At 42.1% G+C, this 18,844-nt stretch overlaps 1 protein-coding gene across 1 annotated transcript; it reads right to left on the reverse strand.

Moving 5' to 3' along the window:
• Positions 1 to 11,831: 11,831 nt before the first annotated feature.
• LOC134501993 (vasotocin-neurophysin VT-like) lies at positions 11,832 to 15,995 on the reverse strand. The gene is made up of 3 exons (XM_063310060.1): positions 15,867 to 15,995; positions 13,221 to 13,422; positions 11,832 to 12,047 (listed from the first exon to the last, which is right to left on the reverse strand). The coding sequence occupies exons 1-3, from the start codon at positions 15,984 to 15,986 to the stop codon at positions 11,884 to 11,886; spliced, it is 486 nt and encodes a 161-aa protein (XP_063166130.1). The 5' UTR covers positions 15,987 to 15,995; the 3' UTR covers positions 11,832 to 11,883.
• Positions 15,996 to 18,844: the final 2,849 nt, after the last annotated feature.

Raw genomic sequence — 18,844 nt, forward strand, 5'->3', positions numbered from 1 at the left:
GTGCATTGTCCCCATATCTAACCACCATGCGCTTCTCTTTCAAAATAGCGAATATTATGCAAGGTATAGGTTGTCCTTGCTTAATGATCACAATCGGTACTGGAATTTTGGTTGCTAAGTGAAGCAGTCATTAAGCAAATCCAACCCAATTTTACGACCTTTTTTGCAGCAGTTGTTAAGCAAATCACTGCAAGCGTTAAGTGAACCATGTGGTTGTTAAGCAAGTCTCCCGGTTCCCTATTGATCTGGCTTGCCAGAAGCCAGCTGGGAAGGTCGAAAATGCTGATCACATGACCACAGGACACTGCGATGGTCATAAATGTGAACCGGCCACCAAGTGCCAAAACTGTGATCACATGACCATGGGGGATGCAGCAACAGTTGTGAGGATTGGTCATAAGTCGGTTTTTTCAGCACTGTTGTAAGTCTGAACAGTCACTAAACAAATGGTTGTTAAGTGAGGATTTACCTGTACAGAAAGGAAAAATGAACTAGCAAAGTCAAAGGAATTAAAGGCAGGAGTTAAGAAAAGGAAATAAAGCTAACTCTAGTTTATACCAACACCATTTATTTACCATATCTTTCTTTCCTTTCAAGGCATATATACGTATATAGATATCCAGAAGGGTAAGCATCAAAAAAGAGTAAGAATGAATAAGAAAAACAAAGGCAGAAGATAAAAGAAATGAAAACATAAATGTAGCTTATAGCAGTACCTCTCCCTGTATCTCTCCATAGCTTTCAGGTCTTGCAAACCATCCTTGCTTCTAGCACATCCAGACACCACTCCTCAGAGGGGTCTGCAGGGTGTGGTCAAAAAAGCCAAAATGGCAGCAGCCAGGGGGCAATCAAAGCTCTGCCTGTTTTGGGGAGGTGTCGCAGAGCTTCAAATGCGCCGCTGTGGCTGCCATCTTGCCTTTTTTGACCGTACCCCGTGGAGATCCCTCCCCTTCTTTGTACATTTCCTTTTGTTCTTTCAACTTCTCACCTGTCCCTTGTTGAGACTCTCTTTGGGTTCTTCCAATGATAACTTTCTCTGTTTTTACTCTTCCTCTTGAGTCATTCGTTCTTCAGGGTAGTTGTTCTCTTTTGTAGTCAATGTGGATCCTATCTCTTGTTTTAACACACACATGCACACACACCCACACTTCTTAAGTAACTTTTCACACCAGACATACGCAACTTCACTTTACTTCACAGAACAAAGTGAGCAGAAGCGTCTTTCAAGATGCACAATAGACTGTATACAACCCTAACCGTTTCATCAGGAATTACACGTCTTAAAATTTTTCCATCCATTTTCCATTAACATTCATCTACTAACTCATCATTCTTCAACCTTGGCAACCTGAAGATGTGTGGATTTCAACTCCCAGAATTCCCCAGCCAGCATGGGGAATTATTCAGCGAACTGATCCCAATTTTAATTTTATCTCTCATTCTAACTATATTGTGTTATCATTTGTACTTTTGGTTGTCACAAACACCTTGTTGTATGGGTAGAAAGGCAGGCAACAGAATGCCTAGATAAATCCATGATAAATGGATAAACAGCCAAGCCAGTCATATATCTTGACAGCTCATTTGCAGTCTGGAGGCACTGATTTCTGAAAAAGAGTCTCAAAGTCACTGTTTTCTAGCCAATTTTCCAAACAGCAGGGGCCTCTCCACCCATATTATTTTCACAGCCGTATCTGTTTTTGTGAGGGTGGATTAAACAGTCTACGGAAATAATAAATGTTCCTTCCTCCAAGCTGCAATGGCCATGATGAATATAAATGAGTAATACCAACTATTAATGAATCTCAACGGGGGTCATATTTGTGCTGTTGCATCTCTTTTTTCTTTCCTTGTTCGACCTTCATCAGAGCCAATCAGTCTTTTTGCAAACTCCTCAGCAATGGACAAAGTCTTGAAACACTTAACCACATTCCCTGCATTGGATTAATAATCTATCCAACCCTGTTTCAGCTTGGCTAATTGTTTGGAAAGTAACCTTTGGCACTTGCTTTCTCTGGCTTTAATATTGGGCACTTAAGCAAGAACCAAGTGGCTAATTGCAAGGTCAAAGAACATTTTCTTCTCAGCCTTGGATTGCAACAAGGACAATCAGCTGGGTGGCCCTAATTATCAGTACTCTTTAAATAACATTTTTTTTTTAAAAAAGCGGAAAGACAGAATATGAGACTGTAGAGAGAACTCTGTTTTACAATAGATCTGTGCACGGACAGAATAAGGAAGTAATGGCCACCACCTTGACTTTTTTGACCCCCCTGTAACCAGTTCAACTTTGTTATTGTCATCTGTTTACTACCATCACCTCGCCAGAGTTCAAAGCTGGGGCTATGTTCCTGCACCACGCTAGAGCAGGCTAAATAGGAGTTTGTGATGGGAACTCAGCATGTTTTGTGAACTGGGCCATCATACTAAGCAATAATATGGTTTGTCACTTTGGACACAGCATGTTAGTTGAATATAGCAGTTACATTTTATTAATCTGAGTTGTCCAAAGTATCCTACTTCGGACACCTTATGTGAAGACCCAGCTCTCTGGAGAAGGCTCTGATGCTGGGAGAGGTGGAAGGAAAAAGAAGAAGAGGAGGACCAGCAGCAAGGGGGAGGGGCTCAGTTACGGGGGCACTGGGGGCACCATTAGAAGATCTAAAAGAGCAGGACAGATCCTCATGGAGAAAATCAATGTATGTGGTTGCTAGGAGTCAACAATGATTTGATGGCATGTAATCAATCAATCAATCAATCAATCAATCAGTCTGAGTTGAGTGTTTTGTGTGACCCTGGCTTTGAATCTGTTCACACATATTAAGCCATTCTGGTCTGCTGGCTTGTTTATTTATCTTGTATCTACTTGGCTTATCCGCTGCTTCCATCCAGAGCTTCTAAGCAGCTAACTACACCCCAATTTAATTAGGTTTTAAAAATGCAACATCAAAGCCAAATAAAATAAATACACAATCAGCCTGGCTCCCTCTAACTAAATCCTGGTATCAGCTTTTTTTTTACTTCTTACACTCCATCCCCAAAGACCGTCTGGAAGAGGCAGGTCTTGACCATCCGCTGAAAGATCAACAGGGATTGGCATCCTTGTCTTCCCAGGTAGGCGTTCCAGAGGAGGGGGCCTGACAGAGAAGGCTTGTCCCTGGCTCTCTTCTCATTGACATTCCCGGGGGGCATCTGCAACCTAGACTCCCTCTTCGTTCTTGATGGATGAGTAGATGCCACTTGGAGAAGTTCTCTCAGAAAGAACCAGATCCCAAGCCATAGATTGGTGGCTTTAGTGATGACCAGCTGGTAGCCTTAGTAAAGACCAGAGTTGACAAGTTGACGTTGCTTCTTGGCGACCACATAGATAGATTTTCTCCATGGTGAACTGTCCCCAACCTGATCTCTCAGGTCTTCCAATGGTGTACCCACTGCCGCTGTAGTCGAATCCATCCCCCTTTCTGCTGGTCATCCTCTGCTTCTCTTTCTTGCCACTTTTCCTAGCATTATAGACTTCTCAAGGGAGCTGGGTCCTTGCATTGATTGACTGACTGATTGATTGATAGATCGATTGATGTGCCATCAAGTCAGTATCACCTCTGAGTAACCACATAGATAGACCTTCTCCTGGGTGATCTATCCCCAGCTTGGTCTTTCAGGTCTTCCAGTGGTGCGCTAATCTCTGCTGTAGTCGAATCCATCCCCCCTGCTGTTGGTCATCCTCACCTTCTCTTTCTTTCTCCTTGTTGTAGTATTATGGACTGCTGCTTGACAGAAGTGCCAGCTTGCCTTAACTGGGCAAGGAGGGCGTGTTGCAGGCCCATCTACGAAGGAAGGTCATCTGGCGGGACCCAAGAGGAGAGCCTTTTTGCTGCATCCAATCTGGAAGGCCCTTCTGGAAGGCCAGCAAGACCTGCCCCCCCCCAAGGTCAGATTGGCCCCCACCTTGCTGGCCTTCCAGAAGGGCCTGAAAACAGGGCTTTGCCATCTGGTAACGTGGGTATGGGGCCTGCAAAGTGGCTGCGTTGCTAGGGAAACTGATTGCGCTTTCCTGCAGATTTGTTTTTTAAAGTAGTTTTTAATGGCCTTTATTGCTTTTAATTTTTTAAAATGATTTTAGTTGTCCCCTTTTTGCTTATTGTGTCCTAGTGTTTTGTGTTTTTAATTTTGTACGCCGCTCAGAGTCACATACGTGAGATGGGAGGCTGTACAGATGTACCAAATGACGAAATAAAATACATTCTTGGTGTTCGTTCCTGGTGTGACTTGCTGAATCCGCTCAGGGACAACCATCGCCCTGATGAGGCATCACAGCAGGCCTTGAAGGACCTCTGATTTAGCCTGTTATTATCATCTTCAACCAGTAATCGCATAGGCCATATCCATTCCTGCAAGTTCCAAAGACGAGGCTATTGATACCCATGTGGAGCACATGCTCCATGACAGAGATGCAATCAGTGGCAGTTCCTGTATCCCTGGTGAGCCCACAAGCTTCTGTGAGCAAGACTTCACCTCTCGCTTCCTTTGCGGAAGGATCCGCAGAAGCCACACAAGTTGAAATGCCTGTGATCTGCTTCTCAGCATCCCTACGTGCTGGGTTGGAAACAGACAGCTTAAAGCTCCGCCCACCCCTTGGCTCCACCTTTCCCTCTGCCCCGCCTCCTCCCTTAGAACGCATAAAAGGAGCAAAGTCCAAACTGCATTCATTCTTCAGCAAAAGAGCCTCTCAGCCAATGCAAATTTTAAATTGAGGGGCGGATGGGTAAGCCAGTCCCTTTTCTTCTCGGTTCACAGTTTTGTCTTTTTCTTGAACCTCATCAGCCTTGCAGCTTTTTCTAAAAAGGCAACAGGGTGGTAGAGTTTATTTACCTAGGCTTGTTGGGCAAGGAAGCTTATTTAGAAATTATATAGCAAAGTTTGGTTTTCTGTTTTCCCCACACTCGGTGTCCTTGCAAAGTTGAAATTGCTGCATACTTGGGCTGAATCAAGGACTTTTCTCACCAGCTTTGCAGACATGACTCTACAGCCACTATTTTGACACTCTGGACAGTATATAAATCTATCAGGAGAGCAGAGAACAGACCAACACTTATGTTGAGAGAGGCTAGTGTTTGATGCATTTGCTTTTTTTTTCTCTTTTTAAAAGTTGAAGGAAACTTGAGAAAGAGAAGGCATGCAGGCAATTTATGTTTCATTGTCTTTATGGATTGTGTAAGCTGCCTTTGGATATGGTCAAAATGTGGGATGGATAATAAATTTCACTGTAACCTGTTACAAATGTATATCTAAATGGGTTGACCCAGCTGTGGACATCAGCAGGCAGAAAGAAAAAAGGGATATGCCAGTAAAGGCTAGCTGCAACGATGCAAATGGAAGCAAAGGAGACAAAAGCAGAGGAAGTGAGGTAGGTCCCTCAGAAGGCATCCACAGTTGAGAAATGTATCAGGCTCAACTGAAACATCACAGAAATCATAAACGATTTTTTGATTTTTCCAGGGCTTTTCCTTCAGGTCAACCAGAAAGAAGCTCCTCAACATGGTCATTGATATCAACTGATATCAGTCGGATATCTGCCTAAGTGAGCATGCAGAAACCTCAGTCCAGAATAGGACTAACGTCTGATTCCAGCGTGGTTATTGCTGGGCTGGATTTGATTACAAATGCATTTTATTAGGACCGCTGAATTAATAAAAGTGAGCTTTGGTCTATTTTGAAGGATGAAAGTTTTCTTTAAAATGTTAGGCGAAATCCTCAATTAACCAAAGCCAATATAAGCAGCAGAAGTCAATGTCTATGAGTCCATCTGGGGATGGCCTCGGCATTTGGAAGACTGTAATTTGGATTGTGAGTGGATGATGAATAAAATGAAAGAAAGATAACTTGTGTGTTTCTGAAACTAAGAAAAAAGGGAAGGATGCAGTATATTTAAATGAAGGTGGTCTGTTCTTGTAGAGCAGAACTGAGTGAAGATGGTAGTTGCATATCGTGCCCAGGTGAATGGTGATAATGGAAGAATCGGGGATGAGTTATGAGAAAATGTATGCAACATTCTGAACAAATGTGATCAAGGGAAAGAAAATAATTTTATTAGGTGACCTGAATGAATAGGTGGGAAGAAGATGAAAGTGCCTGGCTATTTAGAGAGTCAGAAATGCATAAGAATGATGATTGTTTGGTGAATATTGTCTTAGGAAAAGGTCTGTCTGAAGCAACACCCCATTTTTGGATGTGCAGGAAAAAGGAATGAATTGGAAAGCATAACCGGTAGCATATGATGAAAAATCAATAAAATTAGTGAAGGATGCAAGAATGATTAAAGGTTCTGAATGCTGGATGGACCACCCTTTGGAGTGAATTGTGGGGAAAAGTGGACATGGAAGAAAAGGAAAGAAGTGAAATAAATTAGTGGCAAAGGAGAACAATTGTAGAAGGAGGAAGTGCAAGGGCTCTATGAAGAACTATAAGAAGATAGATCGAATCCCACAACAGAATGAGTAGAAAGTGGGTATAAGGAAAAGGAATATGAAGTTGCTTGGAACAGAATAAACAGAATTAAGTTAGAGACATATGTGGAGTTACAGTAATAGGAAGTATGGAAAAAGGATGGTTAGTGGCAGTGAAAGGGACCATGGATGAGAAAAAATGCATATAAGAGAATTCTGAAAAACTGGGAATGAAAGAAAGTTATTGCTGAATGTATTTATAGGAAATTGGGAGTTGCAAAGAATGTCATTGAAGAGGGTGAGGAACAGTTAAGTTAAAATGAGGCAATAAAAATGCAGAGTGATTCTGATGGAAATTTTAAAAAATGTTTTGGAAGTGGGTGAAACAGAGACTCAACAAGGAGCTTCAAGAAGAATGAAATTAACGAGGACTTCCGGGAAAGAAATGGCGGACTGAAGACAGTTCTGCAAAAAGCGGAGCTGACAACTGCAGCAGAGTGAAGAGATGGTGAGTAGACGGTCTCTTTGTAATTCCTCTCCGGAGAAGGAGAGGACTTGAGATCACCGACAAGTGCTCCAGACAGCTGCTCCTTGTGAGGAGACCACAAGATGGTGGTCTCTGGTGGGTTTAGAGCTCTGGGAGATGTTGGAATAACCATCTTGCTCAAACTGTGGTCAGCGCCTTTGAAAGGACGCTAAGTTTGCATACCACTTTCAGAAATTGCTTGTTAACCACATTTCTGCTATTAGGAACCTTCGGATCAACATGTGTTACAGCACTGGTTGAGTTTCCTTCAATCCTTAGTGAAAGAATTGTAGAATTTTAACTTGTAGAATCTTAACTACAAGTTTAAGAACTCAAAAAAAAATTTTTTTTTGAATAAACAGCAAAAGGGTGATTAAAACTTTGATTTTAAAAAGCTACAAGCAGACTAAGGGTCCAGATAAATTTGAAATAAGATTTTGGAATTAATTATAAAGATTCCTTCCCATGGGAAAATACTTTTGTTTTATTTTTTTTAAAATATAATATTAGATTTTAAAAATTGGATGCTAGAGGGAACCATAGGGAACTAAAGATTACAATTAAAGGAGAAGAACACTTAAACTCAACTTACAATTATAGAATGAAGCAAAATATTTTAAATGGACCCAGAAGTTAATATTAATAGTGTCTACCTCTATAGATAGACTATGTCTAAAAGATGTTATAGAAGAGAAACAAGTTTTACCTGACAAGATTGAGACTGTAGGGAAAAAAAATGTTACACTGGACATACAAAAGAAACCGGCTGATGTCTTAATAATTAAAAAGGATATACAAATAACGAACCAAGAGACCAACCTGGATAATCTTCCTCTATTGGATTTGCAAAAGAGACTTGTTAAAGTTTTGAAGAATTTTGTGAGAAGGGACAAAGAAAAAATGAAAAGAAATCAAGTTCTATGACATTATTTGAAGGGACTAAAAATTAAGATTGTTAGAAGTAAAAGGAAGGAATATAAAGTTGGATTATTTGATCAAAGTTAAAATAGATATGTTGTGTTCTCTGGTTGACATCAGGACTGAAATGACAATGTTTTATGGGTTTGTTTATAGATAAGAGATGGGACATAGGATGAAAAGATCATTGGTTGTAAATTATGAGGAGGTGAAAAATTACCAAAATTGTTTATACTTGTGACGAAGGTTGGAAGTCACGTCTTTATATATTTATTTTCTTTTTCTTTACTATATTCTTATTTTTTCTTTCTTTTCAATTTCTTTTTCTATTTTCCCCTGTTTTGTTTCTTTTCTGCACCTTCTACCCTTTCTTTTTATTCTTCTATTTTTTCAGTTTGTATTAGTTTTTACTGTTGTAATTATAATCTTTAATAAAATTACTATAAGCAAGAAGAATGAAATTAACAATAAAAATGATGAATTGAGTGAGGGAACCTTGAAAAGAGAAATTTGTATCGGAATTATAATAATACATCAAAGAAGAGAACCAGACTGAAAGTTCTTTAGGTCCTCCTAAGGAAAAAACGATGAAAAGAATGTCATAAATGCTGTGAAGATGTTGGGAAATGATAAGGCTTCAGGTGTAAATGGTGTAACTGGAATGATGTTTCCATCTGGATGTGCTTTGCTTATGGAGTGTCTGTGTGACTTGGTTCAAGTGTGTGTGAAGGCTGCCTCTGGGCTGAATGAATGGAAGAACGATGCTCTTGTTTCCCTTATCTAACAGGAAAGATAGCAAGAGTGAATGAAAAACTTTGTGGGATGAGTTTGTTTCTTCTGAATTCTGATTGGAAGGGTACAACCTGTGGCATCAAAGCTAATATGGGAAGTATGGTGCATATTTGTATTGAATAGGATCTGTGGAGAACAAAGTTCTGCTCTTCAGCTGGTAATTGAGATACCTATGTATGTGAGAAAGCTGATTTAGAAAAAGCATATGATAAAGTAAATAGGCCTGAATTATGCCATATTTTGCATGAGTACAGAGTTGGTTTCATGGAGAAAATCTATCTATGTTGTTGCTAGGAGTTGAAAACCACTTGATGTCACATAGTCAGTCCATCAGTCAATCAACAGAGTTGGTTAGTTGCTGAAGAACACTGAGTGATGGAAGTAACGCATTCTTATTGGATGCGGAGAGAATGGGTAGCGAAGAATGTGGGTAGAAAAACAAGAAGCAATAGGATCAAGAATAAGTATGTGCTGAATGAATGTGGATTAAGTACAAAAGGGGTCCTCATTCATTCTCTCTCAAAAAAAAATCTTTCTAAATCCCTTTTACACTAACCAACTCTGTTGATTGATTGATTGATTGATTGATTATGTGCCATCAAGTTGTTTTCGACTCCTTGTTTAACCCTTTTTGACCCATTTCCAAGATTTGTTTTGGTTTCCATCAAAACAGTTCAGGATTTTTTTTCTGATTTAATCTTTAAGGTTTTTTTTGCTCTGACTATATTCTTTGCAACTATTTATCTCTCCACACTATACAGTATCTTTCTCTTATCCTCCTTGTCTCTCATCCACAGCCTCTTTCACTTCATCATTCCTCCAAGCTTCCTTTTCCCTACTTCCCATTAGTGTAACTCTAGACAATTGTGTGGCATTTTGTAACATAAATCTATTCTAGGCAGCTTTCACCACATCCTCTTTCTTACATTCACATTCCATTTTTCTGCTGAGAGATGAATTGTTCTTTCCATACCTTATTGTTCATTTCCTCTGCCAGCAATCCTCCTCTTTTCAATCTGGTTTCTTTCATTTCTTACCTTTTCTTCCATGTCTCCTTTTCCCCAAGGTTCACCCCTGTCATTGCCAAAAAACAGTCTGTCCACCATTCAGAACCTTTGATCGCCCTTACATCCTTTGGTTAGGATGAAAGACAGAATATTAGCAATCAGTCTGATCATTCTTTTAGATTTATATTGATTCCCTTGCCATATGTACTTATGGACAGACTTATGCTTAAATCCTATATTCAAAACTAGCCTATTTCTAATTAGATACCCACTAGTCAGCACCCTTCTTCATTCCTGGTGATCCGAATGGCCCAGTCACTTTTTCTGCCCTCTCTTTTCCCATCCCACCCCTCCATTAATTTTATCTAGCAGTGTATGTTTCTTACTCATCTCTGGTTCTTTGGTCATCGCCACTCATAGAGCATAACATGCAGCTATCACCAACTTATGGACTGCCACGACTGCTTTCCTTTGTGCCCACAGCACCCTGGAAGCAGTACAAATATTTTAGCCCTGTCAGTCATAATTAAGCTAACATTTTCCCTTCCATGTGCATATTCGTCAACATGAGATCAGACCTCCTTTTAGTTTCACAGACAAGCAGCCTAGATATTTTCCTTTCATTCAATAATTCATGCTTGCCACCATTACTCTTCTTCCATTCTGAATCTCAAACTTCCATATTTCATGGACATCATGAGATGGTGCCTAGATATTGACCTCTGCTACCCCCATCAAGGCTTTAGTCAACTGAGGCCTCTTAACAAGGCAGAGGAGATATACAGTAGGTTACTGACTAAGACTTATATCTGTGCCATGTGGAGCATTCCTGGCTACCTGTAAATATGGTTTGGGCACATTTTGACCATTCTGTCACAAGTCCAACCAAAGGCCAGATTTACTCCAAGCCTCTCTATGCAAACTAGGATCTCTGTTGTAGAGACCACGTTGTAAGCCAAGATTCTGTCCCCCACTTTCCACAGACTAGGAAGTACATCAGCATGACACCCCTTGGGATATGTGGATGGGAAACGTTTCATATGGAACCAGAGGTTCAGTCTATACTCCAGACTTAACTATTGTGGCATCCCACAACGAATCCTTGGAATTTTAACTGGTGTGATGCTGGCTGTGTTCACACAATCACGCCTAATTAAGTCAAAGACCAAGCAGTTGCATTCACACAACCTCCAAGCTTAGTTAGCGTTAACCGTGGTTAGGTTTTGTGTGTGCGGTTGGCTTAGGATGCTGTGAGGATCCCACCCATTTCAAGCTGATGTTTCAAGATATTGTGCAAACTTGAAAATGAATTAACGTAATGACTTTGTTTAATGTGTGGTGTGAATGAGCCACTAAGGATTATTCTACAGACACACCTAAGCCATTCTATCTCATTTCCTTCCATTTTTCAGCATTGATTAAGTTTAAGTCAGAAGCCTGGATATATGTGGAATGAATCTTAAGCAATTTTGGTAGTAGGTGTTCTTTCCCAGAGCAAAATACGATGGTGGTGGTGGTGGTGGTGGGGCATCTTTAATTTAATCTGTTCTTCTTGTATTTCCAGAAAATTATTCATCACTTTACAGTGAGGGAGGGTGGGATAAATTCTGGATTTTTCCGGTCTCTCTGCAGCAACTCACCCATCAGGAGAATGTAGTGGTACATGGACCCCAAACCAAATTCAAAGCCCATATGCATACAACATACTGACCAATGAGGGATTGTTTGCAGGTTGTGTGAAACCAACTCCTGCAGGAGCTTAGGGCTTGGCGTGTCATGCAAGCTCTGCAAACGGAACACACCATTGTTTAGTTAATCACAGGTTCAGCTGTGAAGAAAGCCTAACCCGACTCCTAGGAATTATAGACAAAGAGCTGCCAGCCCCTGTGTCCTTTAGAGATCTTTAAAACTATATATAACCGCAAAAGGACTTTGTGTCCCAACTTTACAGAAAGAATGGGAGTCTGTTGTCTTCAAGGATTTCCTTTTCTTACCTTCCTGATGCGCTTGACGTAGCAAGGGCCTTCTCTTCACAAACGACCCCAAACCAAATTTGTCACACAATGCAAGAAGACGTTTATTTATTTATAATTTTTTTTATAGAGAGTATTTACACTTTGTTATAGGCCTTGGGTTGCTTCGGGCCGCTTCTGGTCCTAAGGCCATTACGCAAAGGGAGCTCCGTCTCTCCGGTGCCTTAATAGAACGGCTGCTTCCCCTGTTGCCGCCTGTTGGCCAGGTGCATCAGTCTGAGGAGGAGGTCTCCGGCTGAGCCATCCAGGACAGTCAGATTCCTTTCCGAGGACGGTCGGCCCCTGTCGCCATTCTCATCGCCACAGGCGGCATCAGAGACGCAGCTTTCTGGGAAGCAGAAGAACAGGTTGAGTTTCTGCATTACAAGCGATGCCTCCTGGGTAGGTCCCAGAGAGGTAGGGAAGGCTATCAAATCTTTTCCTAGCTCCCGCTCCTGGGGTTATAGCAGCGACCCACTCTGCGTGGGGCTAAGGTTCTCCCCCAGCCACGGAAAGTATTGCTCTCTTGATTCCTGCCAGTTAAAGGCCTGGGAACAGGCAAAGCCGTTTTTCATTCCTGGCCAATGGACAGACCAGGATGCCTGCTCTTTTGATCACGCACAGTTTGTTTATGGGGAGGGGGGCTTTTAGAGGATTGTAGGGTTTTCTTATGGAGCTGAGAAACCCAGCCATGTGGGAGAGAAAAGTGCCGATACAGGTAGTCCTTGGTTAGCGACTGCAATTGGTTCCGACGACTCAGTCGTTAAGTGAAATATGTGACAGAGAGAGAGAGATGTTGCGAAGATCACTAACTGCTGCCATCTCATTCAGATGAAGTTCTCTCTTATGGTCTCCTGTGCCTGACCAGTTTTTTCCCCCCCCTTTTTTGGCCCCCTCGCAGGGCGGAGAGCTGCTTAAACAAGCTCTCTCTTCCTGAGCCGCTTTTCTCCTGAGGCAGCCTGGCCCTAGACAGCGCTAACCACAAGTCAGCAAGCTCAGCTCTGTGACCTTAATTAGTTGGTTAAACCCTCCCATCAGCTGGCAGATGCTGCCTGAAACTGACCAGACCTTAATCAGTTTCACCCTGAAGGCTTTTGTTGTCCTAAGTGCATGCATTGGTTGGAAAATGAATTTTTTTATTACAGTTCACTACCGTCATTACGGTCACTCTCTGAGGCAGTTGCCAGACGAGGACTACCTGTATTGTCTTGAGTCATACAGGAAAGAAGGAGAGGATGATCTCCACTGCTTGAACTTGGCTGAAGCCTTTGCAGACACCTCAGACTTTAACTCCCAGAATTCCCCAGGCTAGCAGGAATCCTGGGAATTGAAGCTCAACGCATCTGGAAGGCATCTGGCTAGAGAACAGAATGTTTTAGGCCTTAAGAAAAAAAGTGCACACCACCAATCACAATAAAATCTGGCTGATGCTGAGTGGCATTAGGGTTTTGTCTCTCATCTGGTCTTTTTTCTCTCTCCACCTCCCCTGCCCCACCCCTGGTTTCCCCCCCGCAACAAATACCGTCATTGCAGCAAATGCCAGAGGTAGCACATCGTCCACCCGCACTGCAGGGCTTCCCACCAGCCTCGCAAGGAGAAGGGAGAAAATTCTCCTCCAGGCAACGCAGGGTCTCAGCAGTACCAAAATAGCATCCCAGCTCTTCTCCACAACATATGCTGGGGCCAAAGCAGTTTCCTTTGTTTCCAGGACCACAAGGGATACACTAAAAGGGATGGGGAGAAATGAAGAGAAGAGGATTGACATCTGGAGTCTCAACTGCAGAAGCCCCTTCCCAGCGTTCAGTCCCTGAACACTGAAGTAGAGTGCTGCTAATCTTGGAGGTTCCCTAAATGGCCAATCCCCTGTGCAACTCTTCAAGCCTCTTTCGAAAGCCATGTGACATTCTGATCCTAGGCGTGCTTTCCCAGGAGTAAGGCTGCTAAAGAGACATGCTGCAGAGAAAGCCACTGGGGTCAAATGAAAAATGCAAGTGGCCGAGTGGCTGGTGCCACACCTGAAAGCCACACAGGCCCCAGGAATAATGTGTGTCAGTTGGGAGATATCAGACCTTGTTAATTTAACTTGATGTTGAGTTCACTGTTCCCTAGTAGCATCCAGCCATCATAAAAAGTTTCAGGCAGATGTTCCCAAGATGGGACCTCCAGATGCTACCTGGGATGGGAGACCACAAGGAAATCTAAAAAAACCCTAGGAGAAGGAAATGGCATGGCTTCCACACTGTTGCCAAGAAATCAATAGGCAATCCCCAGGAACTGAGTTCAATTCAAAGGAGACTTAAATGTAGAGCTTGAATAAGAGACCACAAGGAAATCCCAGAGCTATCGCTTAGCTTGGGAAAACTTAAAAAAAAAAAATCCTAGAAGGAAATGACACAGCTTCCACATTGTTGCCAAGAAAACAATAGGCAATCCCCAGGAACTGAATTCAGTTCAAAGGAGATTTAACTTTAGAGCTTGGATGGAAGACCACTGTGAAATCCCAGGGCTGTCAGCTAGATTGGGCAGTCAACAAACCATCCCAGAATGAAGGAATGGTAAACCATTATGGTATAGTTGTCAAAAAAAACAACAACCCACAACCACATGGATGTGTCCATGCAGGATTTGAATTCTAAGGTATCTTTACCTATCTTTACTTTTCACTGTATCTTGATTTCGTGTTCCTCGCCACTTCCACTGAACAAAGTGGTGTGACTCTCTGCACATCCGTTTTCTTGGCAACAAGGTTCAGGGATTTTTTTTTTCTTTACTGTACTCACAGAAATCTCTCATTCTGCAAATGTGATCAGATTTAACAAGCTGATGGCACAGAATCATTTAGCTACAATGTCCACTGGGATGACTTCATGGAAGAAAAGGAATAATTCTCTTCTAAAAGGATACTGCATTTGAACTGCATTATCTCTTCCAAGCAAGCTTCTTAAATCAGAATAGCAATATTTACTATAATGGGATAGTTGTGGTATAAATAGATTAACCTCTTTTATACTGGGAAGTTTGCCTCAAATACACAGAATCTTCCAGCTGGTGTTAGTTTATTTTTAGAGGCATCCTTATTCTGTATACACAGGTAACTTTTAAGGACAACTCTGCGTACAGATATTAGCAACACCTCTTTGAAGAATCACCAGGTGCAAGACATTAGCAAACCACTGAATTTATTCTGGTGTGGATTCCCAAAGGCCCAAATGTTGTAAAAAAAAGTCAAGAACTGAGTTGACTATTTTTCCTAATCTGTCGACAGCTTTAAACCAAACACAGAAAGTGTTAAAAAGGTAAGACTGTAAACTTTAGCTGACTGTTTCATTTATTAATTATATTTAAATGACTGAGTAAAAACTACTGAATTCATTGGATTTAATCTGTTTAGACAAGCTTAGAACTGTGTTGGGAAGCATTGGTGGCTTATGGATTAAACCACCATCAGTAGGTTGGCATCACTGGATATTACATTAAATAACCAAAGGAATTCCGAGATAACTAGGTTTGCACAATACACCTGGCTTAATTGTGAAGGAACCTGTTTTGTGGATCTGCACCAAACACCGCCAAACCATTAGCTACATAAGTAAATAGGCAGGATTCTCACAACCCTAGCCGCCCCCCCCCAACATACACAAATCAAACTTAACACAAACTAAACCTTTCAAGTTGTGCCTCTGTGTCTTCTAGATCTTTAACTAACTTAATATGGCATCTTACACCTACAAGCCACAGTTTTGTAAAAAGGTTGAAAGCTGTCCAATGCACCTTAAAAGAAAGTTATGCACTTGTAGCATTTGGGTGGTAAAACGCCTCTTTCGGTAAATCTGCATACTTTTCGGCCATGTTCCCTCTAGGTGCTCCACCTTATTCTCCACCTGCTGTCCTCTGCTGAATTGCAAACTCACCATCTCCAATCAGCACAGATCGATTGAGATTTCAAGATCCGACTTTGCTCCTAAATTCTCCCCTTTGCTCTATCACCTTTGGGTCACAGGTGTAGCTCACTGATAGGGCTCCCAGCCTGCTTGAAACTAAAGATTTGGTAATATATGGACAAGGAAAGAAGAATGGGAAGAAGGCGAAGACCCCATTCGGAATTGTTCTTCCTTAAGATTGAAGGCCGGAAGGGTCAGTCCAAAACACCCGGGACACTCTGCCTTACCTGTCGGATTTCTGCATCAGGCAGGGCTCTCTTTCCTCCTCGGGGGCAGTTCTGGATGTAGCAGGCCGAAGACAAGGTGAGAAGGCAGAAGAAACAAACAGCAAGAACCCCAGCAGGCATTTTAGAAGGCTTGGCAAGGCAAATGGGCGGTCCTGCTGTCTTGCCTTCTTGCCGTTGGCATCTGATTCCTGGCTGGATCCTCTGCCTATTTATACGGTTTGGATCAATTATTTGGAGCTGCCGCGTAATGCTGCCCCCATCCTTGCTAGAGGGGGTGTGTGCCCCCCTCCCTACACACACTTCCCACCCACAAGCTAAGCTCCGATCGGATGCAATAATTGAGCAATTCAGTGCAGAGACCAGTTCATCGCTCCCAAGCTGCGGCTTTCTTGTCACCCAATTATTTTTAATAAGGGCATCGTAAGAACTGCGAGTCGGATGGCCTGCCCCACTGGAGGATGCAGGAACGAAATTGGCTTGGAGCAATGGGAATAAGAATGGGGTGATGTCCAAAACCTATTTTTCTGGCAGGGATGTTGTGTTTCTCTGTTAAAACTTCGTAGGCATTGCTGGGTTGGCTGCAGAAGGCATAAAAATTCTCCCCCGCTTTTAAAAACATATGCCACATTTTGAAGTAACATCCAGCAGGATGCTTGCCCAGAACAATAAAGGTACAGTCATATGTTTGATGTTTTGAAAAGCTTCCTTGACTTAAGCCTAATTCCTAGTGACTACATGTACCCATACAGTTTGCTACTGACTTTTCGATTTTTTTTAAACTTTCCAATCTAGGATTTCCTGGTGGTCTCCTCTCCAGCCACACCACCTGTTACGTAAAGATAGCTAATTCTCTATCAACATGTGAGTAGGCAATCCACCTCTACTCCTTCAGTCCAAAACGTCCAGTCCATGCAGATGTCAGACATGCCGTCTGTTTCCCACTGACCAGCTTATGACCCTCGTTGGCTGGTCAGTGGAAATAGATCTCTAACTTCCTGCTATTGCCAGCAATGGGAGACCAGTCGCTGAGCAGAACTGCTGGGAGTCGAGAAAAATGCAGTTTTTTCTTTCCCAAGTCCTGCTAGAAATTTTGTGAAGCGGAAGGACAGAGAGCCGCAAGCGGATTGATGAGACGGAGAGACTGTTTCAGCAGCATCATTCCAGCAGCTCTGCTCAAGAGGAGCAGGGAATGAATATCTGAGTGTGCGTGACAGAGCAACAGTGAATAAGTGTGCAAACGTGTTCAGGTGGAGCTATTCAGCCCCCGAACAAAGTGTTTAAAAAATACATCCGTTTATTCATTTAACGGACAAATCTCAAGTTCATTAGGGAGCAGTGTTCATCGCCACGTTCCTCTTAAATTTTCAGTCCGGTGTTGAGTAGTGGTGAATTGGTTTCCCAGCCGCATATTCTTCAGATGTTGCACAACAAATCTAAGATCACGAGTTTGGATAAACTGGAAGAGAGGAACACCATGAAAGGAGCTGAGTTTAGAGCATAGGTCTTTTCTATCTGCACCATCAAACTCACTACATGTAGTCCTCGCTTAACGACCACAATTGGGACCAGAATTTTGGTTGCTAAGAAGCAGTCATGAAATGAATCCAACACGGGAGGGCGTGTGACAAATTTGCTAAATAAATAAATAAAATAAAACACGATTTTATGACCTTTTTTGAAGTGGTTGTTAAGTGAAGCCCTGCAGGGATTAAGCGAACCATGTGGTTGTTAAGCAAATCATGCAGTTCCCCACCGATTTTGCTTGCCAGAAGCCAGCCAGGAAGATTGAAAATGGCAATCACGTGACTATGGGACACTTCGATGGTCATAAATGTGAACTGGTTGCCAAGTTCCCAAGTTGTGATCATGTGACGCGGGGACACTGTGACAGTCATAAGTGTGAGAACTGGTTGTAAGTTGTTTTTTTAGCACCATTGTAAGCTGAACCGTCACTAAACAAATGGTTGTTAAGTGAGGACTACCTGTAGATGACTTTAAATGCTGAGAGAATTTGTCTGCTGCCCTGAATTCTGGAAGAGAAGGACACCAAGATTTAAGTGTGTTATTGTCGTAGGAAATGGAAAAGCATATGCTAAAGAAGACTTTTCAGTTTAAGCATTTTCCTCTTTTCCTTCACTTCAAGAGAAGGTTTTGGCTGAACGGTGTGAGCTTGTTGATCCATAACAGTTTCCCCATTTATACCAAATGCTTAACCGCGCTTCAAATTTCAGATGTGGTTTTTTTCAGCAGTTCCTAGAAAAAGCAAGACAGAACCTCATCCTTTCTGGATGCCAAATCTGTGATCGACTGCAATGTCTTTTCACGAAATAAGGGCTTACAGGTGATCCTCAATTAATGACCATTCATTTAGTGATGGTTCAGATTTACGGCGGTGCTGAAAAAAACGACTTACAACTAGTCCTCACACTTACAACCATCACAGCGTCCCTGCAGTCACATGATCATGATTTGGGCACTTGGCAAATGGTTCACATTTATGACTGTTGCAGCATCCCATGGTCACCTGATTGCCATTTTTGACCCCAATGGGGAACTGTGTGATTCGCTTAATGACCATGTGGTTCGCTTAACAACCATGGTGATTCGCTTAATGACCGCTGCAAAAAAAGGTTGTAAAATCAGGTCAGATTCTCTTAATGACCACTTTGCTTAGCAACTGAAATTCCGGTCTCAATTGTGGTCATTAAGCGAAGATTACCTGTATTTCAAAATCAAGTTGCAATTTCGTTTGCTGCAACAGCTGGTTGATTTATGGAAAAATATTTCAGTAACCGTTTTTGGCGAAAGGCCAGGCTCAGCCTTTTTCCAGGGGCTGCCGTGCAAAAAGAGTGCGAGATGTACATGTCATCAGTGGGAAAGCAAAAGGGGAAAAATAAGACAATTTCCAGAATCACCTCTGAAAAGAAAAGATCACACTTTAAGGCAGTAAAATGTTACAGGTGGCCACAGAGATACCA

This window comes from Candoia aspera, chromosome 8, assembly GCF_035149785.1.
Source record: "Candoia aspera isolate rCanAsp1 chromosome 8, rCanAsp1.hap2, whole genome shotgun sequence".
Classification (NCBI taxonomy): Eukaryota; Metazoa; Chordata; class Lepidosauria; order Squamata; family Boidae; genus Candoia; species Candoia aspera.